This window comes from Saccopteryx bilineata, chromosome 11 (genome assembly GCF_036850765.1).
Source record: "Saccopteryx bilineata isolate mSacBil1 chromosome 11, mSacBil1_pri_phased_curated, whole genome shotgun sequence".
In the NCBI taxonomy this organism is placed as follows: domain Eukaryota; kingdom Metazoa; phylum Chordata; class Mammalia; order Chiroptera; family Emballonuridae; genus Saccopteryx; species Saccopteryx bilineata.
In genome coordinates, this window is record NC_089500.1 from 61,099,124 (window position 1) to 61,125,008 (window position 25,885).

Below are 25,885 nucleotides of genomic sequence, written 5' to 3' on the forward strand. Positions count from 1 at the left end.
AATAGAAAAAATTTTATGACCGCTAAATACACAAGGTAAATTAAACTTTTAAAAAGAAAAATTATTGTAAGAGCAATGGAACTTGAGTGATAAATGTACTGAAACAATCTTTTGAAATAAACCACCTCTAGAGAAAAACATTAATTCATACAAGACTCTATTAAAGTGCATAAAAAGGAACTTTTAGAATTTATACCAAAGGAGCATTTATAAATACATGAAGCCCATCCTCAATGTAATATAGCCTTGGTCTTAATATAGTCTGCTTCTTAGTAGTGCCTCATAAATAGTTTGTTCCAAAAGTTGAAAATTCCTAACCCTAACAAGCAATTTTCATTATTGATAGCTGTAATGAATAATTTTGGCAACAGAATAAGTCTTAATTCTTACTTTGCTAATTCTCTAAAGTCATCTCAGTCTCACAAGAAACAGCTAATTATTGTTTTGAATGAAAATTGACAGAAAAGGGATATTTTCAGACCATTGAAACCATAAATACTTATATGTAAAAATAAAACAAAAAGTAAATTTTAGGATATCTTTAGATTTTAATTTTTTAAAAGACATTAATCATTTTCTGCAATGGTAGATTAAAATAATGAAAAGAATAACTTGTGGAGCCAACAGTTATACAGTTACCTTCTCAGGGCAATGGTAAGACCTTTGCAGAGATGCTGAATGACAGTCACACCTATCACTGACATTATGCAGCTTCCTACAAAGTCAACCTGCTATAATTTTTTAAGTACTCACTTTTAAAACTTGCTCAATTTTAAAACAAACATCATCATGGAGTTAACTCATATATGCTTGTTTTTAAGTGGCCTCACATAATGATTCTGATTTAGATTATTCATATATAAGTTAATATTTTTATCATAATGAAATTTAAAAAAAGAAAAAAATGTGTTTTCAGAAGATGGAATCCATGAAAAGGCTAGTAATGAATGAATCCTTTGACCATAGAAAATCAGCAACAGAATGCTAATATTAATTACAGAGTATAACTTGTCAATATCACAACAAAAGGGCATAATAAAATTTTTCTAAAATACCTGTTTTATTTTTATAATGAATAATATGAACAAACACTTCTAAACTATTCATGTACTTTTATATGGGTTTGTTTTGTTATTAATATTTGTCCTTTTCCGGTACTAGTATTTTCCTACTCTGGCATCCAAGTCTCTCCATAAATCTCTGGAAAGTCACAAATATCCCTATGGCCATGGATTACCATAAAGTGATAATTCACCAAAATGTCTTTTAATCTATGTAATAAATAAATATGTTGTGATGTTAATTTTTCCTAATTATAAAATAATCCTATTCATCTTTGAAAACTAATTATCATATTGATTATACTATGGCTCAAATCCTTAGATATCTTTCTGTTTACTTATTAATGTAAAGAAACAATTACATTTTATAGTCATATTTAAACTACTGAATATCTGTAAACAAAATAGTATTTATTAAAATAGAATATACACTTTATACTAAATTCCACTCAAATTTATAGAAGGTTTTTACCCTTAATTTTTAAATACACACATAATTTTCTTCAAACATTACAGGTATATACAAAACTGAAATATAACATCAAAGCCAGACTATGATTATTAAAATAAATTCTAAACAGGTAATAATAATATACAATATGTAAAATTTCAATAAAACACAGGTATTTTTTTTTTTTTTTGTATTTTTCCAAAGTGAGAAGCGGGGGTGGCAGACAGACAGACTCCCACATGCGCCTGACTGGGATCCATGCCCGCCAGGGGGCAATGCTCGGCCCCTCTGGGGTGCTGCTCCACTGCAATCGGAGCCATTCTAGTGCCTGAGGAGGAGGCCATGGAGCTATCCACAGTGCTGGGCTAACTTTGCTCCAATGGAACCTTGGTTGTGGGAGGGGAAGAGAGAGAGAGAAAAAGGAAAGGGGGAAGGGTGGAGAAGCAGACGGGTGCTTCTCCTGTGTGCCCTGACTGGGAATCAAACCTGGGACTTCCACACGCTGGGCCAATGCTCTACCACTTAGCCAACTGGCCAGGGAGGTATATTCTTATAGAAATGTTAGTCCTATAATACTGAGCGATATTTACAAGCAAACATGATCCAAACAGCACATGCAGATTCAGGATAAGTAAACACTCGGACACGAACTGCCAGTCGCACCTGGTCTCCACGACAACAGATTATTTCTTCACAGAAAGGAGACCTACAGAAGAATATAACTTATTCAGTTAAGAAGTAAACATAGGCTCTACTTTCTTATTTCCAAGTAAGTTAGTATTTTATATAATATTTTAAAATCTTGTCTCTGCTACCAATGGCTCTGTAATTTTAATTGAGCTATTCAAATTATAGACAATTTTCTCATAATCTATACATTTAAAAAATTACACTAGTCAAGATTAGGGATCCTCAACTGAGATTATACCAAAATACTGGGAAAACTATCTCAAACTATCAAGAGCTACATTTCAGACATAATGAGTTACAACCTGTGGCAAGGAACTTAAGTCATTATAAAGTTCCCCATGTGATTCTGAAGTCATTCCTAAATAACTACCAGACCAATTTCTAAGATTCCCACCCAAAAACATATGAATTCATAAATCCCATCCTACCGAAGACATGTGGCAAATGCACGCCTTGCATTTCTATACACAAAATGTATTGGGAAGCCTTTAAATGTGTGACCATCAGGCACAGCCCTCCTTATAGCATCTTGAAATTCTTCGTTGCCAGCAGATATACTTGTTGTGCGCTCAAATTCATAAGAAGCCAAAGCTGGTGATAAGAGGTAGGAAAGCTGGTCTTCCCACACAGTAGTGAGGCCAAGATCCTATAGCAATCAAAAGAGAAAAAGTAAAATACATTAATATTTTAAAACCAATTATAACAAAAATGTGATTATTTTAATATAGGCCAAAAATTTTAAATTTATCAACTTTTTAAACTTATTAATTATAATAAAAAATACAGAGAAATTAAAAAAACTATAAGTATCGGATTTTACTTCTTAAATAAAACAAAAATATTCAGTATATTGATGTTAGTAAAGGTTCCAAATTCTATACTTCTTTAATATCCACTAGACAAGATCATACTGAATAACTGTACTATGAAAGACAGTGTTAGTAAATTTTGAGGTCACAATTTATTTAACTTTAGAGTTTAGTAAAGCTGAATTTGCTAAATTTGATTGTTCCTACCATAAATTCAACTATAGGAAGGGAGAAAAGTCAACAAACTAATTGCATGTATAATTTAAATCAAATATTTAATGAGTCTTAACTCTGTTTCTAGAAGGAAGTAATACATTTCTAGAAGTATTGTTGAATTTAAGAACTTCTGAGTTTCAGAACTTAACTCTTATGACTTTCAAAACTATAGTATAAGCTTTATAAAGGTAGGGGCTGTATTTACTTTGCTCAGAGCTTGTATAGTGACTGGAACTATCATCCAACCCCCCCCCCCAAAACTGTTCATACATAAACAAATTTAAAAATTGCTTGAAATTAAAAATTTCAGTGTTAATTACCTTCCTGTGTTCTGACACTAGTAACCTCAGCTGCATTTCTATTTCATTACTTGTTACTGAAGCGTCAATTGTGGATGCACAGAGAGGTGGAAAGGGAGGAAGGGAAGTTGTAGCTCCTGGAGCACACACAGATTTAATTGCTTCTTCACTCATGGGCTTCCATTTAGATTCATCATTCAGATCAAATACACAGATTTCTACTGAGTCAGAGGGCTGACAGTTTCCCAGAAACATCTGATGATTGAAAACACAACCAATTGTTCGATATGGGTACAATGGTTTGGGCTGCTCAGCAACTGGAGGTTCATCAGGATTGACAGATTTATGAATGTACCTGAAAAAGGTAAATCGTAATTGTACATGACAAGATACATAATTTTATCAGATAATGTATATAAAAACTTAAAAATGAGGAAGACAGAATCCTACTGAGGACACTTAAAGCTCTAATTATTCCCTAGGACTAGAGTTGTGTTTTGGGTTTTGTTTTTTTTTTGTATTTTTCTTAAGTGAGAAGCAGAGAAGCAGAGGGACAGACTCCCATATGCATCCAACCAGGATCCACTTGGCATGCCCACTAAGGGGCACTGCTCTGCCCATCTGGGGCATTGCTCCGTTGCAACCAGAGCCATTCTAGCACCTGAGGCAGAGGCCATGATACAATCCTCAACGCCCAGGACAACTTTGCTCCAATGTAGCCCTGGCTGCAGGAGGGGAAGAGAGAGACAGGAGAGGGGGAAGGGTGGAGAAGCAGATGGGCGCTTCTCCTGTGTGCCCTGGCTGGGAATCAAACCCAGGACATCCACACACCAGGCCGATGTTCTACCACTGAGCCAACCAGCCAGGACCCAGGACTAGAGTTTTAATACTTGTTTTTCCTTCTTATATTTCTACAATTTGATTACTCTATATTAATTATATAGTATATTTTATACCATAGAAACCAATTTTGTTCCTGTAACATAATACATTCTATGTATATTGTTAAGATCAAAAACACCTATCTTAGATAACACACTTAAAATAATTTAGCTATATATTTTGAGGTACAATTAACCAAAATGATTATCAACTAGGGGAAAAAACAAAAACTAGAAAAATGAAAAGAGGGCCCAGGGCTGTGCCTTTAGGATCTCTAATATTTAAAGACAAGATAAAGAAAAACTGAGACAGAAAAACAATGAAAACTGGAAGATAGTACTATGAGAGAAAAAAGAGAATGTTCTATGAAGAAAAAGCATTTAACTCTTTGACAGGCCAAAAGACTGAAAAAATGTTCAACATGATTTATCAACATGGGACCTGGCCTGTTGGCTCAGTGGTAGAGTGTCAGTCTGGCACATGTTTGATTCCCAGTCAGGGCACACAGAAGTGACCAGAAGTGACCATCTGCTTCTCCACACCTCCGCTCTCCCCTTTCTTTCTCTCTCTCTCCCTCCTTCTCCCCCTCCCACAGCCATAGCTCAATTGATTCAAGCAAGTTGGCCCAGGGTGCTGACGATGGCTCAATGGCCTCTGTCACAGGCGCTAAAAATAGCTCAGTTGCAAGCAATGCATCAACGCCCCAGATGGGCAAAGCATCACTTCACAGGGGGCTTGCCAGGTGGATCCTGGTCGGGGCACATGCAGGAGTCTGTCTGTCTACCTCCCCAGCCCTCATTTAATTAAAAAAGAATAATTTATCAACATGGAGTTGGTAACCACATCAAAATTTCAAAAGAAATCATGGTTTCAACTTGAGTTTATTTTCAGGCTTAGGGATGATCATCAGAAAGAGCATATGACAATTATATAAAATTAAAAGTAAATATATAAGTATGGTTTTTTTTAACCAATACTCTGTTGGTAAAGAATATTTTAGGTATACAACTTTTTTTCGAGCTTTTTACACAGCTGTATTAATTGAAGGAATTTTTTACATAGTCACTGAAAAGGCTGTAATAACTAAAACAACCTGTACTTTTGATAATCATCAATATAAACAAAGAACCTATATTTAGGCCCTGGCCGGTTGGCTCAGTGGTAGAGCGTCGGCCTGGTGTGCAGGAGTCCCGGGTTCGATTCCCGGCCAGGGCACACAGGAGAGGCGCCCATCTGCTTCTCCACCCTTCCCCCTCTCCTTCCTCTCTGTCTCTCTCTTCCCCTCCAGCAGCCAAGGCTCCACTGGAGCAAAGTTTGCCCAGGCGCTGAGGATGGCTCTGTAGCCTCTGCCTCAGGCGCTAGAATGGCTCTGATTGCAGCAGAGCCACGCCCCAAGATGGGCAGAGCACCGCCCCCTGGTGGGCGTGCCGGGTGGATCCCGGTCTGGCACATGCGGGAGTCTGTCTGACTGTTTCCCCATTTCCAGCTTCGGAAAAATACAAAAAAAAAAAAAAAAAAAAAAAAAAAAAAAGAAAGAAAAAAAAAAAAGAACCTATATTTAAAACGTCTGCATCTTTGTAAACTTAGTTGGCTAACCTGTGTCCTGTTAAACTCTCCCAGAAAGTGACAGTTCCGTCGGTTCCACAGGTCATAACCCAAGCATGAGGCACTCCTTTTGCCTTAGTCCCAACACAGACAAAGGCTTCTAGTCCATATCCAAGAAGAAGGCTGCACAGAAGGTTAGCGTGATCTTCACAATCACCCTAAAAATAAAGTAAGTTAAGAAATTAAGTATCTCTTCTTTCATACTGTCTCATTAAATATTTAAATACAAAATGATTAAAAGTATTAAAATTTTCATTCTAATCATTAGCCCAGTGTTGAGCTGAAACAATAAGAGGTGGAAAGAGAAATATGAAATTTAGAAGAGCCTAAATTATTTTACAAAGTCAGTGCTCATAAGTACTTTAAGAGGGGACATTCAGATTGAAAAGTTTATAAACAACTCACACAACATGAAAAGAAAGCAATTAAGATTTTAAAGATTTCAAAAATGAGTAGCTAATGTACATCAACAGACAAGCAGACAAATCATAGAACAGGAAATGCAAATAAATGGGAAAATACACAAATTGAAAACAATGAGTTACAGTATCTATATAAGACCATTTTAACACATTGCTGACCGCTCACGAATTAACTTGTCTTTGCCCCTGCATTAGCTATTTCAAGTTTTGAAACTCAGGGTAATGAAGGATTATTGTATTTGTGACTCTTCGCCCTGAGGGTCGAAGTTCGAAAACTAGCATACTGTTCTATATTCTCACACGGACTCCTTTTCTTCCACGGACTCCTTTTCTTCCCACTCTTCCTCTTCCCACTCCTCCAGGCTTGAGACCACAACATCGAAGTTATGGTAAACAAAAACAATCAGAGTTGAGCCATCAAACGTGGACTATCTTCCAATCGCTCACAGTTTGAACATACATATTAAGGATATTGTAAAATCTTTCTTCGTCATGTTCAATTGTGTTCAGTTTATTATAAAAAAAGTGACTTTTCTTGATATTTAGGTTTTTTTATTTATTTTTATTTTATTTTTTTTCTTTTCTTTTTCTGAAGCTGGAAACGGGGAGAGACAGTCAGACAGACTCCACATGTGCCCGATCAGGATCCACCGGCACACCCACCAGGGGGCGATGCTCTGCCCCTCCGGGGGGTCGCTCTGTTGCGACCAGAGCCACTCTAGCCCCTGGGGCAGAGGCCAAGGAGCCATCCCCAGCGCCCGGGCCATCTTTGCTCCAATGGAGCCTCGCTGCGGGAGGGGAAGAGAGACACAGAGAGGAAGGAGAGGGGGAGGGGTGGAGAAGCAAATGGGCGCTTCTCCTGTGTGCCCTGGCCAGGAATCGAACTGGGACTCCTGCACGCCAGGCCGACGCTCTACCACTGAGCCAACCGGGCCAGGGCCAATATTTAGGTTTTTATCACAATTACAGTATTAAAAAAGTTTCACCCATGACGGATCGTGAAGTTGAAGAACTTTTCAATGAATTATATGCAGACACTTTAATTGTTCAAGTGATTTTGAAATATACTGTAGTGATGTAGAAATTGATAGTTTATTGGAAGACAGTAATGAGTCAGATATTAGACTAAAACGACAAAAAGAAATGTAATAAGATCTGATAGCAAAAGTGATTTTGAAGAAGAATGGATTGAAAATGATATTACACTAACTTTGGAGGATTATTCAAATATTTCTGATCTTAATTGATCCATGAAGCATCAGGGAAGTGACAGAGTTACTTTTTAGTGATGATTATTTTATTTAGTTCCTTTTCAGTGATGATTTTTTTTATTTAGTTGTTTCTCAAACCAATGTATACCACCACCAAATGGAACAATTTTACCATTACACGTAGGTGACTGCTATACCACACCAAAAAAAATTACTAAAATATATAATATGTATAAAAATATAATATGTATCAGATATGTATAAAGTTTTATTTAAATTCATTATGTATAAATAAAGTATATTGAAGTTTATTTAGATTGTTTCACTTTCATACTCAATTATGAAAAAAAATAGCCGATGAGATAACTTCTGAGTAAAATTGCCGGTAAACAATGTTTAAAGAAATAAATACATAGGAAAAATGGGTGTAATACAACAAAATGCCAACAATGGCTATAATTAAGGTGGTTATATATAATTTCCCTTTCTTTGTTCTAAATTATCTTTGGTAATATCACATTACTTTTACAATTTGTACTTCCTCGTGCCTCCTGACCATCCAAAGTACTATTGTACATGTATAAAGGCAACATTAAAAAAAGACAAATGTTCTTCTTGTTTCCATAAATTGATTATCAAACAAACATGATTTTAAGTAAACAAAGCTGGAACTGGAACTAATTTCATTTTTTGAAAAAACTCACTCCCAGGGTCACCAAGCATGAAAAAAACTCACTACTCAAAAGGTTAAGCATAGGAATACAGAAATATTAAAAAATAGCCTGACTAGGCAGTGGCGCAGTGGATAGAGCGTTGGGCTGGGATGCAGAAGGACCCGGGTTCGAGACCCTGAGGTTGCCAGCTTGAGCACGGGCTCACCTGGCTTAAGCAAAAAGCTCACCAGCTTGGACCCAAGGTCGCTGGCTCAAGCAAGGGGTTACTCGGTCTACTGAAGGCCCGCAGTCAAGGCACATATGAGAAAGCAATCAATGAACAACTAATGTGCCGCAACGAAGAATTGATGCTTCTCATCTCTCTCCCTTCCTGTCTGTCCCTCTCTGTCTCTGTCACAAAATAAATAAATAAATAAAATTAAAATGCTTAAAAAAAAAGAATTAAAAAAAAACAACACCCCCAAAATACAACCAAAGATGTTCGATGAAAAAATCATCCTCAATGAGCCTGGCCTGTGGTGGCGCAGTGGATAAACCTTCAGCCTCGAATGCCAAGGTTGCCGGTTCGAAACCCCGGGCTTCCCTGGTCAAGGCACATACCGCAAGCAAGCAATGAACAACTAGCCTGAAACAACTATGAGTTGTTACTTCCCATTCCATGCTCCCCTTTCTCTCCTGTCTCTGTAAAATCAATAAAGTATTTAAAAAAAAAAAAAAAATCATCCTCAATGATATAAAAAAACTGGAAGCAGCCCTGGCTGGGTGGTTCAGTTAGAGCATCGTCCAATATGCCAAGGTTGTGGGTTCAATCCCCCAGTCAGGGCACATAAGAGAATCAACCAATGATGGCATGAATGAGTGGAACAAATTAATGTTTTTCTCTCTCTCTCCTCACATCTTCTCTAAAAAAAAAATCAAAACAAACAAACAAACAAAAAGCTGGAAGCAAACTAATTCAGCCAAAAGAAACAATCCCTGGCCCTGGCCGGTTGGCTCAGCGGTAGAGCGTCAGCCTGGCGTGCGGGGGACCTGGGTTCGATTCCCGGCCAGGGCACATAGGAGAAGCACCCATTTGCTTCTCCACCCCTCCTTCCTCTCCGTCTCTCTCTTCCCCTCCCGCAGCCAAGGCTCCATTGGAGCAAAGATGGCCCGGGCGCTGGGGATGGCTCCTTGGCCTCTGCCCCAGGCGCTAGAGTGACTCTGGTCACAGCAGAGCGACCCCCCTGGAGGGGCAGAGCATCGCCCCCTGGTGGGCAGAGCGTCGCCTCTGGTGGGCGTGCCGGGTGGATCCCGGTAGGGCGCATGTGGGAGTCTGTCTGACTGTCTCTCCCCGTTTCCAGCTTCAGAAAAAAAAAAAAACCAAAAAAAAAAAAAAAAAAAAAATAAAAAAACCCCAAATGGGGAAATAGTTAAGCAGATTACATGTATCAACTCATGAAAACGTTATACAGTCATTAAAAGACATAGATCATAAAGACTAGTAAACACATACGTAAATGTTCATAATATAACACTAAATTATAAAGCAGAACACAAAATTTTATTTATATCTTAATTATAACTATGAAAAAATGATTTATAATACGAGCAAAACATAAAAATATAAAAGGACATAAATTCTGTTTCAACAGTTAGAAAGCTAATGACAGTCTGACGTATTTTTATATTATCCACTTTTTAAAATACATATGATCAGAAAATATCCCATAATCTATACAATTAGTTTACTGAAATCAATTCTTTTTTTTTTAATCCATTTTTAGAGAGGAGAGAGAGAGGTAGAGAGAGAGACAGAAAGAGAGAAGGGGGGAGGAGCTGGAAGCATCAACCCCCATATGTGCCTTGACCAGGCAAGCCCAGGGTTTCGAACTGGCGACCTCAGTGTTTCCAGGTCAACGCTTTATCCACTGCGCCACCACAGGTCAGGCCTGAAATCAATTCATTTAAGTTTAACATAAATAAATTTACACAAATTCTTAAATATATATTTGTTTCTAACCAAAACACCAATGAATCCAGTAATTTTCCATATTCATTTTTACTGCCATTTTTCCTTTTTAAAAAAACACATCATCTCAGGTTTGATTCCCAGTCAGGGCACACAGGAGAAGCCACCATCTGCTTCTCTACCCCTCCCCTGTCTCTTGCTCTTCTCCTCCCACAGCCAAGGCTCAATCGGTTTGACTCCTCCCACAGCCAAGGCTCCATCGGTTTGAGCAAGTTGGCCCTGGGTGCTGAGAAGGGCTCCACTGCCTCATCTCTGGTGCTAAAATGGCTTGGCTGCTGAGCAACAGAGCAGTGGCCCCAGATGAGCAGAGCATCACCCCCCTACTGGGCTTGCCAGGTAGCTCTCAGTCGGGGCACACACCGAGTCTGTCTCTGCCCCCCACCCTGTCTCTCACTTAAAAAAATAAATCATCTAAGCAAATTTTAATACACGACTATTACTAGAAAACCACAGTACTGATCCTAACACTCTCTCTAACTCACTGTTTAATTTACCTCTAAGCCCTGGCCAAGTAGCTCAGTTGGTTAGAGCATTATTCTGATAAGCCAAGGTGACAGGTTCGAATCCCGGTCAGGGCACTTACAAGAATCAACCAATACAGTAAATACATAAATAAATGGAACAACAAAGCAGTTTCTCTCTCTCTCCCTCCGCCCCCCCACCAAAATCAATTAAAAAAAATTTTACCTCTACATGTTAGTTTCTGACATAATAGTACTTTTAGATCCCTACCTCACAGAAATCACAATACATTAAATAAGAAACTAACTAGAAAATAAAGATGCTAATGTTTTTTCTATATTGACATCTAAATGTTAAGAAAAATGGTGAAAAAATTGACTTGTTCAAGTTAATAATATATAAATTTTTTCTAGCCTGACCAGGTGGTGGTGCAGTGAATAGAGCATCAGACTGGGACGCGGAAGACCCAGGTTCGAGACCTGAGGTTGCCAGTTTGAGCACGGGTTCATCTGGTTTAAACAAAGCATACCAGCTTGAGCCCAAGGTTGCTGGCTTGAGCATAGGGTCACTCGGTCTGTGGTAGCCCCACGGGTCAAGGCACATATGAGAAAGCAATCAATGAACTAAAGTGCCACAACGAAAAATTGATGCTTCTCATCTCTCTCCCTTCCTGTCTGTCCCTATTTATCCCTTTCTCTGACTCTCTAGTGTGTCCATAAAGTCATGATGTACTTTTGACCGGTCACAGGAAAGCAACAAAAGACGTTAGAAATGTGAAATCTGCACCAAATAAAAGGAAAACCCTCCCAGTTTCTGTAGGATGCTGTGGCAGCATGTGCGCATGCGCAGATGATGACGTAACACCGTGTATACAGCAGAGCAGCCCACAGCCATGCCAGTCAAGATGTGGACAGTACAGAGGAAAGTTCTGTGGCTCACTAAATTCGAATCAGTGACCAAAGTGCAACGTGAATATCGGCGTGTTTATAACGAAGTGCCACCATACAGAAATAACATTACTCGGTGGGATAAGCAGTTGAAGGAAACCAGCAGTTTGGTGGAGATGCCCTGTTTTGGTAGGCCGTCAGTCAGTGACAAGTCTGTAGCAGGGGTCCCTAAACTTTTTACACAGGGGGGCCAGTTCACTGTCCCTCAGACCATTGGAGGGCCACCACATTCAGTGCTCCTCTCAATGACCACCAATGAAAGAGGTGCCTCTTCCAGAAGTGTGGTGGGGCCGGATAAATGGCCTCAAGGGGCCGCATGCGGCCCGCAGGCCGTAGTTTGGGGACACCTGCTGCAGAGGCTATATGGGATAGCTACCTAAGGAGCCCTAAAAAATCTGTGCGTGAGCCCACATCGAACTGCACTGAATAGGTATGAAACTGGGAGAGTTTTTCTTTTATTTGGTGCAGATTTCACATTTCTATTATCTTTTGTTGCTTTCCTGTGGCCGGTCAAAAGTGTGCCATGACTTTATGGACACACTGGTGTATTTCTGTCCAAAAAAAAAAAAATTTTTTTCTAAGTAAATTCTTTTACAAATGTACCATAACTTCACAATTATGAGGTAGTGCTTTTTAATTCTATTGAGTATGTAGAATACCTTGTTTCTACAGAGAAAGGCCAGCAGAGTGCACCATTGTTCCTGTTTACCTCCTCCTCCAATAACAGGGGCTCTTTCATAGCCAAGGACATTAACAAATCTTGCTGCTTGCCTTGGGGTATCCAGAAGCCGCCCAGCTCGAAGTGGTTTAACATAGGAACAGACTGGTCTATTTATCCCATTTTCATCCTAGAAGAAGAAAGGGAAAACATTATCTGTAATGACAGATTAACCATATCCATTTTTTTTTTAAATTTTTTACAGGGACAGAGAGTGAGTCAGAGAGAGGGATAGACAGACAGGAATGGAGAGGGATGAGAAGCATCAATCATTAGTTTTTCATTGTGCGTTGCAACACCTTTATTCATTGATTGCTTTCCTATATGTGCCTTGACTGCGGGCCTTCAGCAGACCGAGTAACCCCTTGCTGGAGCCAGCGACCTTGGGCTCAAGCTGGTGGGCTTTTTGCTCAAACCAGATGAGCCCGCGCTCAAGCTGGCAACCTCGGGGTCTCGAACCTGGGTCCTCTGCATCCCAGTCTGACGCTCTATCCACTGCGCCACTGCCTGGTCAGGCCAATTTTATTTATTTTTTTAACAAGAAAGAAAGACAGAGAGAAGGGCAGACAGGGACAGAGATAAGAAGCACCAATTCTTTGTTGTGGCACTTTAATTGTTCATTGATTGCTTTCTCATATGTGTCTTGACAGAAGGTGGGGGTGGGGGTGGGGGTGAGGGAGGCATTCCAGCCAAATGAGTGACCCACTGTTCAAGCCAGTGACCCCTTGCTCAAGCCAGGGACCTTGAGCTCAAGCCAGCGATAACGGGATCATATCATCAGCATCCCAGGCTGATGCTCTATCCACTGTACCACTGCCTGGTCAGGCTAACCATTTCCAATTTTAACACCTTTTCTTAGAGTACATAATGGGGGATAAAGTAATTCTAGCTATCACTAAGCGTTTACCCTGTATCTAGCACTAGGTTGCTAAGTGCTCTGCATACAATTTATCTTTTAATCCTCATAATATCTCTATTACTTTCATTCCATAGATGAATAAACTGAAGCTAGCTCGTTTTGTAGTAATACAATAGTAATTCACTTGGCCCTGGCCAGTTGGCTCAGTGGTAGAGCGTTGGCCCAGCGTATGGAAGTCCCAGGTTTGATTCCTGGCCAGGGCACACAGGAGAAGTGCTCATCTGCTTCTCCACCCTCCCCCCCCCCTCTGTTCTCTCTCTCTCTTCCCCTCTTGTAGCCAAGGCTCCATTGGAGCAAAATTGGCCCAGGCACTGAGGATGGCTCCATGGCCTCTGCCTCAGGCACTAGAATGGCTCTGGTTGCAACAGAGCAACACCCCAGATGGGCAGAGCATTGCCCCCTAGTGAGCATGCTGGGTGGATCCCAGGTACATGTGGGAGTCTGTCTGCCTCCTCGCTTCTCACTTTAGGAAAAAAAAAAAAGTAATTTACTTAATGATAGTTTTATCATTTACTGTGCAGAAAAAGAACAATGGATTATTAAGGATGATACCTTGGGGTTCTACAATGTTTGGTTAGGATAAAGGTAATTAATTAATTTGGTTCCTGTGTGGGCACATGTTTGTCCTCTTTTTACAACACTAAGGCAAGAAAGAAATAAAAATGTAAAAAAATGGATGCATTTGCCCTTTACCAGTCATCAATAGTATCACCTTGGAATACAAAACATACATTACTTATTTCATCACAACAATTCTAATATTACCTAAATATATCCCCATACACTATTTAAACATCTTGAAAATCTCAGTATTTCAACCTCTAAATCTATACTGTCCAACATAATATCACTAATCATATGTGGTTATTTAAATTTTAATTAATAAAATTTTAAATTCAGTTCTTTAACCATGTTAGCTACATGCTCAATAGCTATATTTGGCTAGGGATTACCACTGGGCAGCAAAAATACAGAACGTTTCTATCGGTGGAGAAAGTTCTCCTGGATAGTGCTGTTCCATACTATTTCCTCTTGTGCACTCATTTTCAGACTATGTATAATAATCTTTATTTAAAACTATAGTTTTTGTAATTAGATTAAATAACTAACTGCTCCTTAAATAACTGCTGCTCCTTAATTTCACATCTAGCCAAGTGTAGGAAGAAAAGCAAGAAACACTAGTGAGGAAGGAACCTATGTAAAATAAATGACTTCTTTACTCTCTATATGGAAAGAGATGGAACAAACCAAAAGCAATAGTAAACTGAAATTTAATAGTTTGCCATGACTGTTTGAACTTAGAAAAGCCTTCACTTCTCCATCCTTAATACTGTTTGCAAAAAGTAGCAATGCCTGGTCACTTGACGATCTCATATGGTTCCCATGATATTAAATGACCTTATGTGATTAAAATCTTACAAAGAATTCTGAGACAGGAACTTAATATGTCCTAAAAGATAATATCAGTTCCTTGATTCCCTTAACTGTATATCCCATCCTTTTCCTCTTCCTTTTTCATTTCCCATTTCTCTGATCTACTCCCTCCCCTTCCCCACTATTCCAGTCCTCTTGTCCAGTCCAGTTCCAAATGGCAATAAAGAACCTCACCTCAGACTAAATAGACAGCTGGGAACTACTTATATTTTCATTGGTTTCTCTTTGCCATTGTCCTGACATCACTGCTACCTTGACTGACCAGTCATTCAATGTATAGACAATGCTATTGTAAAATCCTAGCAGCCATTTTCCTCATTTCTACCACTAGTGAACTAGGGTTTCCCATTCCCAAGCTCCTCATGTAGAAATTTAACCACTTTTAGCTTGTCCTAAAAATCTAGGAAATGTAGAATAAAGCCAGACAAATGCATAGGATCTGAGAAATAGAACCCAAAATAATACATTATATTCATATAAGTGCATCTATACAAGGTCAAATATATATAAATTATTTGAATAGTACATAAACCACAAAAAATATGGATATAATCACATATTTTATGTTGGTTTATTAATGAGAGAAAATGGGCTCAGGATACAAGAAAAACAGGCAGATATATAGTTGGAATGCTACAGTTAAATATTATTGGTCACTGGCTTAGGGTTCTTGGTTATACAGAATTATTACATGTAACATTGTCTGTCTTAAAAAAAAAAAATACCCTAACTAGAAAAAAATATATATGCAGAGCCCCAGTTATGCACACAAAAGCTGAATTTACATATAAGTTGCAAACTGGCCTAATAGTTATTTAGTATTAAGTAGCAACCAAGGACACACTCAAAGTTAAACAAAAGTGTTTTCATCTACTTTAAATAGAGTACATTCAAAAAGGGTTTTAAAAAAACAATTAAAATGAAAAGCAAAATAAAACAAAGATTGTATCATACCACTCACCTACTCAGTGAAAGGGAGTATTACAACATTAGCATTCTATTTTACAAATAAATGTTCACTTCTCTGGAATAAAGACATTTTACAAGTTCAACTTAAAATGTATATAAACAAACAGTAAGTATCAAATGCAAGCGTGAAGCTGTTCTAACACAATTTACAAACCTGAGCAAAAATCTTAACCAGCCGTGAGTTGTGTGAGGGTCGAATTTGCAAATACTCTCTCCACCATTGCTTAGCGTACACAAGAAATAACCGTTCTTTCTCTGCCGTTTTCTGACGCTCCAGAGCAAGCTCAAAATAAAAATAAAAATTTTTCATTTCTATTCGTTCTCCTTAATTACTATAAAATATGTAACAAATCCATGCGCTTCTCTCCATCTCTCCCACCACCCTAATCTAAGCCATCATCTCATCTGTAAGAGCCTCCTAACTGACTTCCCTATTTCTATACCATACTTCCCCCAGTACAATCAGGTCTCCATACAATAGTCAGAGTGGCATTTTTTCCCTGAGACATTAAATATTAATTTATATTATCATTCTCTTGCTTTAAACTAAGTAAGTTGTAATTTTCTAAAAAGAGACTGCTTTCTAGGATCAACCAATAAATATACTACTATAGAAACAAGTACACAAAAGAGAAATTCAGAATTAATTACCTGTGTGTTCACTACTTCTTGAGATAATGTTTGATTGAGTGGTGGGTACATCTCAAGTTTTATATTTAAAATTCCCACAGAAACTTTTGATTCTGTGCCTATAAGTGAACATAAATATTTAGAACTTCAGAACTTTCAATACTACTATATAGTCAGTCTAACCAAAATAATTAAGAATTTTGTGCTTTACAATTTACACAGAATAGAGATAATATCGACATCAGCTTTAATATTCACATTAAAAATAAACCAAATCAAATTAGTTTTTATTTGGTACAAAGGCATTCATCTAATTTTGAAGAAATTGCCTATTTTCTTAGTGTCCTAATCACATTTTAAGGCACTTTTCAGACCTAAAGGATTGGGTCTTCATTTCTTTCTTAATTAAATGTATAATATAATACCAACCAGACTTATATTTAAAACCAAAGTCAAAGCAACTATTAACTCATTCTCAGACAATATTTATACTTTGTCACATATAGTAATTCCTACTTATCCCTTTGCATTTTCATATCACGTGTGAGTAGAAATTTTCAATCCATGCCTGTTACCTTTTTTTTGTAATTTTAAAAATTCTGATTTTAGGGAAACAGTGGAAGAGGGAGATAGAAGAAACACTTATTTGTTGTTCCACTTATTTATATATTAACTGGTTGAATCTATGCCTTTATTTAAAGAATTAGAAAACAAATATACTTCACAACAGAACTATTTAATATTGTTTTGGTGCATCAGAATATGTTTGTGGGTCACTAGTACGCATATCATGTTAGGCCTGTATTTGAAGAAAAATAATGGGTTTCACATTTGAAAATAAACATCCTACATAAAATTTTTTTCTATACTTTTTAAGGAAAAATATACTCAGGGTCTGACTTATCAAAGTCTAAATACTAAAGCTATTCCATCCAATGGCCAGATTTAACTCTATGACTAAGTTTCAAACACCGAAGTACTCTATTACATTATGCATAAAACATTGGGTGGCTTTTATTTTGTTTTTCACTGTATTAGTAAATATGTATTACATATTAGTAAATATGTGGAAGAGTCCAAGGAGACAATGGTAAATAGATAGGCACTATCTCTGCCCTTAAAGAGTACTGTCTATTGATATTGAGCAAGTTAGCCCCTCTCTGAGTCCCACTTTTCCACATGTAAATGGGTGGAAGAAAGCCTACCCCATATCCCACAAGAACAGCTGCTGCAGGCAGCCACTGGTATAACGGGGAGGCACTATATCCTGGGGTGTGCAGGAAGCCACTGGTATAACGGGGAGGCACTATATCCTGGGGTGTGCAGGCAGCCACTGGTATAACGGGGAGGCACTATATCCTGGGGTGTGCAGGCAGCCACTGGTATAACGGGGAGGCACTATATCCTGGGGTGTGCAGGAAGCCACTGGTATAACAGGGAGGCACTATATCCTGGGGTGTGCAGGCAGCCACTGGTATAACGGGGAGGCACTATATCCTGGGGTGTGCAGGCAGCCACTGGTATAACGGGGAGGCACTATATCCTGGGGTGTGCAGGCAGCCACTGGTATAACGGGGAGGCACTATATCCTGGGGTGTGCAGGAAGCCACTGGTATAACGGGGAGGCACTATATCCTGGGGTGTGCATGAAGCCACTGGTATAACGGGGAGGCACTATATCCTGGGGTGTGCAGGAAGCCACTGGTATAACGGGGAGGCACTATATCCTGGGGTGTGCAGGCAGCCGCTGGTATAACGGGGAGGCACTATATCCTGGGGTGTGCAGGCAGCCGCTGGTATAACGGGGAGGCACTATATCCTGGGGTGTGTAGGCAGCCGCTGGTATAACGGGGAGGCACTATATCCTGGGGTGTGCAGGAAGCCACTGGTATAACGGGGAGGCACTATATCCTGGGGTGTGCAGGCAGCCACTGGTATAACGGGGAGGCACTATATCCTGGGGTGTGCAGGCAGCCGCTGGTATAACGGGGAGGCACTATATCCTGGGGTGTGCAGGAAGCCACTGGTATAACGGGGAGGCACTATATCCTGGGGTGTGCAGGAAGCCACTGGTATACCGGGGAGGTGCTATATCCTGGGGTGTGCAGGCAGCCACTGGTATAACGGGGAGGCACTATATCCTGGGGTGTGCAGGCAGCCACTGGTATAACGGGGAGGCACTATATCCTGGGGTGTGCAGGAAGCCACTGGTATAACGGGGAGGCACTATATCCTGGGGTGTGCAGGAAGCCACTGGTATAACGGGGAGGCACTATATCCTGGGGTGTGCAGGCAGCCACTGGTATAACGGGGAGGCACTATATCCTGGGGTGTGCAGGCAGCCACTGGTATGGGGAGGCACTATATCCTGGGGTGTGCAGGCAGCCACTGGTATAACGGGGAGGCACTATATCCTGGGGTGTGCAGGCAGCCACTGGTACTAATGGGAGGCACTATAGCCTGGGGTGTGCAGGCAGCAACTGGTATAATGGAGAGGCACTATATCCTGGGGTGTGCTGGAATGGAGGTATTTTGTGTATGTATACATGCATGTATATATATGTATGTATGCAGAATCTTAGTTTTCTTTATAGCCTTACCTATAACCAAATAAATTTCAGAAGGAAAATTCTTTTAAAATTTCTATATTCATTTCCCAAGAAAAGAATTTATTTAAGAAACTCTTCTTTAAGAAATTATTTTTACATGTTTGCCTCTTGGTCTACTAAGGCACTTAAAATACCAAATGTATTTACAAACAAACTGGGACTAGAAAAAGGTAACAGTGATATTAATCATCATACCTACACCCATAAGTTCCGCAGTAAGATTGGTCACTCCATTTTCTGAGCCCAAAACAGATCGCCATTCGAGAAAATAAGATGCTACTAACGTGGTCTCACCAAATATATCTGTTTTGATTAGCACCATATGAATTGGATCACTTATTGATAACATTGTTGTTGAATCAGCCATTCTAGTTCCATCACCTAGCAACATAACCCAAAAATAATTACACTACATTACATATTCAGTTAGGCCAACACAAAATGAAAAGTACTAATAAATTTACATAAAACCAAATGGAATAATTTGGTAATGCCTCAGAAAGCATTCAATCAACTGGGAATAAAAGTAGTCCTATTTCACACAACTTTTAAAAGAACTGATAGGCCTGGCCCTGGCCGGTTGGCTCAGCGGTAGAGCGTCGGCCTAGTGTGCGGAGGACCCGGGTTCGATTCCCGGCCAGGGCACACAGGAGAAGCGCCCATTTGCTTCTCCACCCCTCCGCCGCGCTTTCCTCTCTGTCTCTCTCTTCCCCTCCCGCAGCCAGGGCTCCATTGGAGCGGAGATGGCCCGGGCGCTGGGGGATGGCTCTGTGGCCTCTGCCTCAGGCGCTGGAGTGGCTCTGGTCGCAACATGGCGACGCCCAGGATGGGCAGAGCATCGCCCCCTGGTGGGCAGAGCGTCGCCCCTGGTGGGCGTGCCGGGTGGATCCCGGTCGGGCGCATGCGGGAGTCTGTCTGACTGTCTCTCCCTGTTTCCAGCTTCAGAAAAATGAAAAAAAAAAAAAAAGAACTGATAGGCCTGATCAGGCGGTGGTGCAGTGGATAGAGCGTCGGACTGGGATGCGGAGGACCCAGGTTCGAGACCCTGAGGGCACCAGCTTGAGCGAAGGCTCATTTGCTTTGAGCAAAAGCTCACTAGCTTGGACCCAAGGTCACTGGCTCAAGCAAGGGGTTACTCAGTTTGCTGAAGGCCTACAGTCAAGGCACATATGAGAAAGCAATCAATGATCAACTAAGGTGTCACTACACAACAAAAAACTAATGATTGATGCTTCTCATCTCTCCTTTCCTGTCTGTCTGTCCCTGTCTATCCCTCTCTCTGTAAAAAATAAATAAATAAAAATAAATAAATAAAAATAAATAAATAAAAGAACTGATAGAATTGTGATGGTTTTTTGTGTTTTTCTTTTTTTTAATTAATTAATTAATTAATCCCCCCCCCCTGAAGTTGGAAACGGGGGGGGGGGGCAGTCAGACAGACTCCCGCATGTGCCCGACTGGGATCCACCCAGCATGCCCACCAGGGGCGATGCTCTGCCCATCTGGGGCATCGCTCTGTTGCAACCAGAGCCATCCTAGCGCCTGAGGCAGAGTCCACGGAGCCATCCTCAGCGCCCGGGCCAACCCTGCTCCAATGGAGCCTTGGCTGTGGGAGGGGAAGAGAGAGACAGAGAGGAAGGAGAGGGGGAGTGGTGGAGAAGCAGATGAGCACTTCTTCTGTGTGCCCTGGCCAGGAATCGAACCCGGGACTCCTGCACGCCAGGCTGATGCTCTACCACTGAGCCAACCGGCCAGGGCCTGTGTTTTTCTTTTTAAGTGAGAGAGAGACAGACAGGGACAGAGAGAGATGAAAAGCATCAATTCTTCGTTGTGGCACTTTAGTTGTTCATTAATTGCTTTTTCATATGTGCCAGCAACCTTGGGCTCAAGCCAGTGACCTTGGGCTTCAAGCCAGCGACTTTTGGGCTCAAGCCAGCAACCATGAGGTCATGTCTATGATCCTACACACAAGCCAGCGACCGCACGGTCCAGCTAGTGAGTCTGCACTCAAGACAGATGAGCCTGTGCTCAAGCTGGCAACTCGGGGTTTAGTACCTGGGTTCTTAGCATCCCAGGCCGACACTCTAACCACTGCACCACTGCACCACTGCCTGGTCAGGCGGGACAAGTTATTTTGTCACGCGTAATGCATATCATCAGTGTTTTCTAGTCTCTAAGAAATAAATCTAACCATTAAAAGTAGTTACTAAACTATATGCTGCTACAATAATTCAAATATATGAACAACATATTTGAAACTAGCTTTATCCTTAGAACTCTAGAAATAATCACTGTATTTATCTACACAAAACTGAAAGATTCAGGACCTTGGAGCTAGCAATTTAAGCCATTAACTGCCTTATTAGGGTAACATTTTTCACTGGGGAAAAAAATAAATTTCAGTACTGCATTAGTCATCTTAGTATCCTATAAAAAAACTTTTTTTTTTGAGAGACAGGAAGGGAGAGAGATGAGAAGCAACAACTCGTAATTGTATTACTTTAATTGTTCATTGATTGCTTCTCATACATGCCTTGACTGGGGGGCTATAGTTAAGCCAGAGACCCCTTGCTCAAACCAGCTACCTTGGGCTCCAACCAGCGACCTTTTGGGCTCAAGCCAGCAACCACGGAATCATGTCCATGATCCCATGGTCACAGTGAACCTGTGCTCAAGCTGGCAAGCCTGTGTTCAAGCCAAATGAGCCCAAGCTCGAGGGAGTGACCTAAGGGCTTCAAACCTGGGGCCTCAGTGTTCCAGATCCACACTCTATCCACTATGTCACTCACCACTGGACATTGACGGCAGTAATCTAAAATTCTGAAGGTATAATTTTACAACTTTGCTACGTTTACAAATATGTTACAAAACTTCTAAGTTAACAACTAAAATGTACAAAATAACTTTACAGGAAGAAACAGTGTAAAACAATTACAGGAATCAAGTATAATTTTAAAGTTCTAAAAAGGAGTTATATATAGATTCACATCTAAACTTTGACTTCTAAGTTATATAATATCATAAATATAGTCATCTTTCATAAATGAGGAAAATCATGTCTCATTCTCTGCTATATCTCTAGGACTTGCCTAGCATATAGTACCATGCACCTAATATGTATTTAAATATTTATCACTAAACTACCAACCATTAAAATAGTCAAAAAATAATGTTTAGGGAAAATTAATTAGCAGAAAATAAATCAAGGATGTAGTTACAAATAGTAAAATAGAAAAGAGCAGTGGAGAAAAAATAAACAGCTGGGCGGTGGGGGAGTCATCCATTACAAATCTCTCCTTACAAAGGTTACTGTTGTTCTGCAATAAAACCTCACAAAGATTTACTCAATTAAAAGACAATTTATAATTGCTCCTTACCTAAGTTTTCTCTGTGTACTTCAAGTAAAAAGCCATCATGAAAATCTGGTTCACAGGCACATGGAGCAGGTTTAGAACGAAAACGTTGGTTTCGAAAATGCAAACATAAAGTAAAGGTTGAACAAACTTGTCCTGGTAAAGGCTCAGGTTCTTGCAGATGTTCCAAGAAAGCTTTTCCACCCAAAACCTGAAGGTAAAGATACCTCCGTGTTGGATCAATATTAGCTGTAAAGTGTAGCAATATATATGAGGAAACTGCCGAATAACTTCTGGAATGTGATCAACATAACAGTAAATAATAACTTGACAGAATAAAACCCAAGACTGGGGGGAAAGTAACATATTTATTGTATACCAGGACCATTTGCACCCAGGGAAGAATAGATACATAATATGATAGCTTTTTCTGAGTTTACATTCCAGCTACTTTCTCCCAGCTAGAAAGGAGTCAGAGACAGGGTTTAGGATACCTTTGCTGTTAGTTGCTTATCCAACATTCCTTCATCTCCACAAACCAACTCAGACAATTATCTCAACTCAGTAAAGTGTAGTTGTGAGATGATTACATTACCATTAAAAAAGCAAAGCTATACAGTTTTTTAATGAAATATATTATTAAAACATGAGAAGCAGTTTTTGCTTCCACTGTGCTATACGTTAAATAGTCTGATAGACTTCGTGCAAAACAGAATTTAAGTTTTTTGGATGATTACTCACAAAAATGTAAGCATTTAATTCTGGGGAAAAATTGAAAGTTTTCTATCAAACACCAAACTCTACAGCACATCTATCCACAAGTACTGCTCACAATTAAATTAATGTTCAAAAAAAATACACATACTTTTTTTTAACAATGTTGATTGTCTATCGGTAAAGCAAACTGGTTGTTTTGGAGAGAGAGGAAGTTCTTGATCAACATTGTCCTAAAAAGGCAAAAAGAAAAAATAATTTTTTTAAATCAGAGAACAAAAATTGTAGTTAAGTAAGAAAATGCCAATATGGAACTAAGAACTGAACCAAAAAATAAATAGGATAACATCCCCTCAAAATACACCTATGTTCTTTACATAATGAATGAATGACTTCATAATACACTAGCTTGCAAAAGAGGTGATGCAGCTGGTCACTCCTAAAATCTAAGGTTAAGAAATTAAACGGTCTTCAAGCAATGTCCACAGAATGGTAACAACAAATCCCTAATACCTTAAACAAGGTTACTTTCTCTAAACCTCATCTAACATTTGGCTTATGATTGTACCACGAACTGAATTAAACAAGTAACACTGACACAGCAAAAGCTGTTATTAGGTCAATTTTTATACCAAATGGGTTTACAAACCTCAAAAACCAAAAAAAGATGCTGTATTAAAATATTTATTCCCTCGTGTATTATGAAGTTCATCCAATTTTTTACATTATATTATCCAGTATTGAGGTCACAGTTTCTCATTATTTCCTCATTTCCAAAAGAAGGCCTACTTACTAATTTGTGCACTGAGGCCATCATCCCATTATGACCTATTTGTATGAAAAGATTTGAAGGTTCTTACACAATTATTTACTTACATTGATAATTTTTTAATCAGAGATAACTGTACCAGAACAGTGTGTTATTTTTTAAATAAGCCTAATCTAAAAACAAAACAAAAACTATAGAACAATATTAGTGAAAAAGAACTACATTGTGATTAAATAATTTGACTAAAACATACTGCTTACAAAAATTAGAGGATATTTCAAAATGAATATAAAGCAATAAAATATCCCCTAATTTTTGTGAGCAATATACATATACTCAACATTAAAGACCTAGAGAATAAATAACAAAAATTTGTGCCTGTAGAGAAATATGGAATATAACGCCAATTTCATTGCTTATATTAGAGTTGAAACAAGGATATTACTAGACAAATGGTCTTATTTTAAAGTAGTTTTACTAAAAGGAGAGGCCCTAAATATATATTTATGACGTCAAATATTTTCCCCTAAAAGATTACTCACAGTAACAAAATTAAGTTCTTTCATCACATCATCAATGATTCCCCGATTTCTAAGAGCTTTGATCAAATCTTCTGTTGATAACTGTTGTTGATCTGGAGCTAACTCTTCCCGTATTGTCTCAGCAAGGATTTCTCTTATTCTGCCATGGACGTCCATCTATGTAGAAAACTCGCATTACAATGCACAACACCAAAAAGCAATCAAATACTGCCACTTAGCTCATTTCTTTTTAAAATACTGACGGGAAAAAATGGCCGAATAGATTCAGGAAAGGTTCTCCAGCTACGAGTAAATAAATATAAAATTGGTACCAGAACTCAATGAGAATAAATGTAAGTTTTTAAGAGAAAAAAACAACAAAAGAAAGATGAAACATTTTTAGTACATATTCTATATAAAAATAATCCCTACTGGTTACTTACCTTTGTTACTATTTCCCCACAAATTACACTGAACCCAAGCTATCTTTGGGGAGGGCGTACAGTATAATAATCAAAGTTAAATTTCAGCTGTCGGCTTACTGGACGGGACGCGGAGCCCCCACGTTCAGCCTTTGTGCCCCTGGGAGAGGGAGTGCCCGCCCCGAGCAGCACAAAGCCGGGCACAGCGCTCCGTCACCCGCAGCACCATTCCTCAGAAGCACGGCGTGTGTCTAGACTGAGCTCTGAAGTATCAACAATCCTTTCACCACAATCCTTAGTACCTTCTTCCACGACTTCTTTCAAAATTGCTGACTTGGTTCGTCATCAGTTACACCTCCTGTTTCACCCTTAAAGTAATTCCAATTCCTGACCTCTGAATAGAAACCTGCTCCAAACACAACTTGTACCGGATGTGACTTCCAGAAATCGCTGGGTAAACGCTAATTCACATGGTCCCGTAAGACTACCGGCCTTCCGTCCCCTCAGACTCTTACTAAGCTGCTCTGGCTTCCAACCCCGAAGCTCTGCCCACCGCGCGCTCCGCGTCTCCCAGCCTGTGCTCGAGCCCCCGGCAAACAGGTGCCATAGCGGCCGGACCAGCGACACAGCCCGCGGCCCCTCACCTTGCTCAGCTGCTGGTGGATGAGCTGCTTCAGCTCAGATGCTTTCTCCGGGGGTAACGACATGCCGGGGCCGGCGCCTCGCCGCCGATTGTCTCCGCTTCAGGGGCCCCAGCCCGCTCCGGAGCGTTCGTCGCAGCTGAGCACAGAGCCAGCGCGACCGTCTGCCTCGCGGAGCTCCCGGGGGATGCGGCAAACGTCAGGCCTGCTGCTGGGCGGGAAGCGAGGCTGCGGCAGCCGCAGCGTCCAACCGTTGTTTCGAAACAACCGCGGACAGCAAAGCCTCGGGGCTGTCCCCCGCCCTGCCTGACCAGCTCCACTTGCCGCTCTTCCTCCCTCAGGGAGCCCACCCCGTGACCTCAGCGAGCCCCAGCGCCCACCAGCGCCTTGGCAGTGTCGCCGGATGCGCCATGCGCTCCCATATTTCCCTCCTATCCGGTCCCTTTCTG

The 25,885-nt window shown here is 40.0% G+C and overlaps 1 protein-coding gene and 1 non-coding gene across 3 annotated transcripts; one reads left to right on the top strand and one right to left on the bottom strand.

Annotated features, from left to right (window-relative positions):
• Nucleotides 1–25,826, bottom strand: CEP76 (centrosomal protein 76). Of its 2 annotated transcripts, none has more exons than XM_066246630.1 (12): nt 25,440–25,826; nt 24,395–24,550; nt 23,235–23,316; nt 22,394–22,438; nt 19,212–19,397; nt 16,429–16,526; nt 15,932–16,060; nt 12,397–12,585; nt 6,005–6,171; nt 3,548–3,881; nt 2,631–2,848; nt 1–2,218 (listed from the first exon to the last, which is right to left on the bottom strand). In XM_066246630.1, exons 1-12 carry the CDS (start codon nt 25,500–25,502, stop codon nt 2,080–2,082), a joined length of 1,806 nt encoding a protein of 601 aa, XP_066102727.1. In that variant the 5' UTR covers nt 25,503–25,826; the 3' UTR covers nt 1–2,079. The 2 variants fall into 2 exon arrangements, with proteins under 2 accessions (XP_066102727.1, XP_066102726.1); XM_066246629.1 differs by having other exon boundaries at nt 22,394–22,618.
• Nucleotides 19,586–19,661, top strand: TRNAT-AGU (transfer RNA threonine (anticodon AGU)). The gene has a single exon. It is a non-coding gene; the product is annotated as a tRNA-Thr (tRNA).
• Nucleotides 25,827–25,885: the final 59 nt, after the last annotated feature.

Bases quoted from the DNA above. Each gene is read 5' to 3' on its own strand.
- CEP76 (XM_066246629.1), bottom strand. From the start codon at position 25,502: ATGTCGTTACCCCCGGAGAAAGCATCTGAGCTGAAGCAGCTCATCCAC. The intron at 22,619-23,234 runs GTATGTGTATTT...TACACTTTACAG, and splicing joins ATCAACATTGTTAAAAAAAA to CTAATATTGATCCAACACGG. The intron at 2,849-3,547 runs GTAATTAACACT...TGATTGCTATAG, and splicing joins TAGTGTCAGAACACAGGAAG to GATCTTGGCCTCACTACTGT.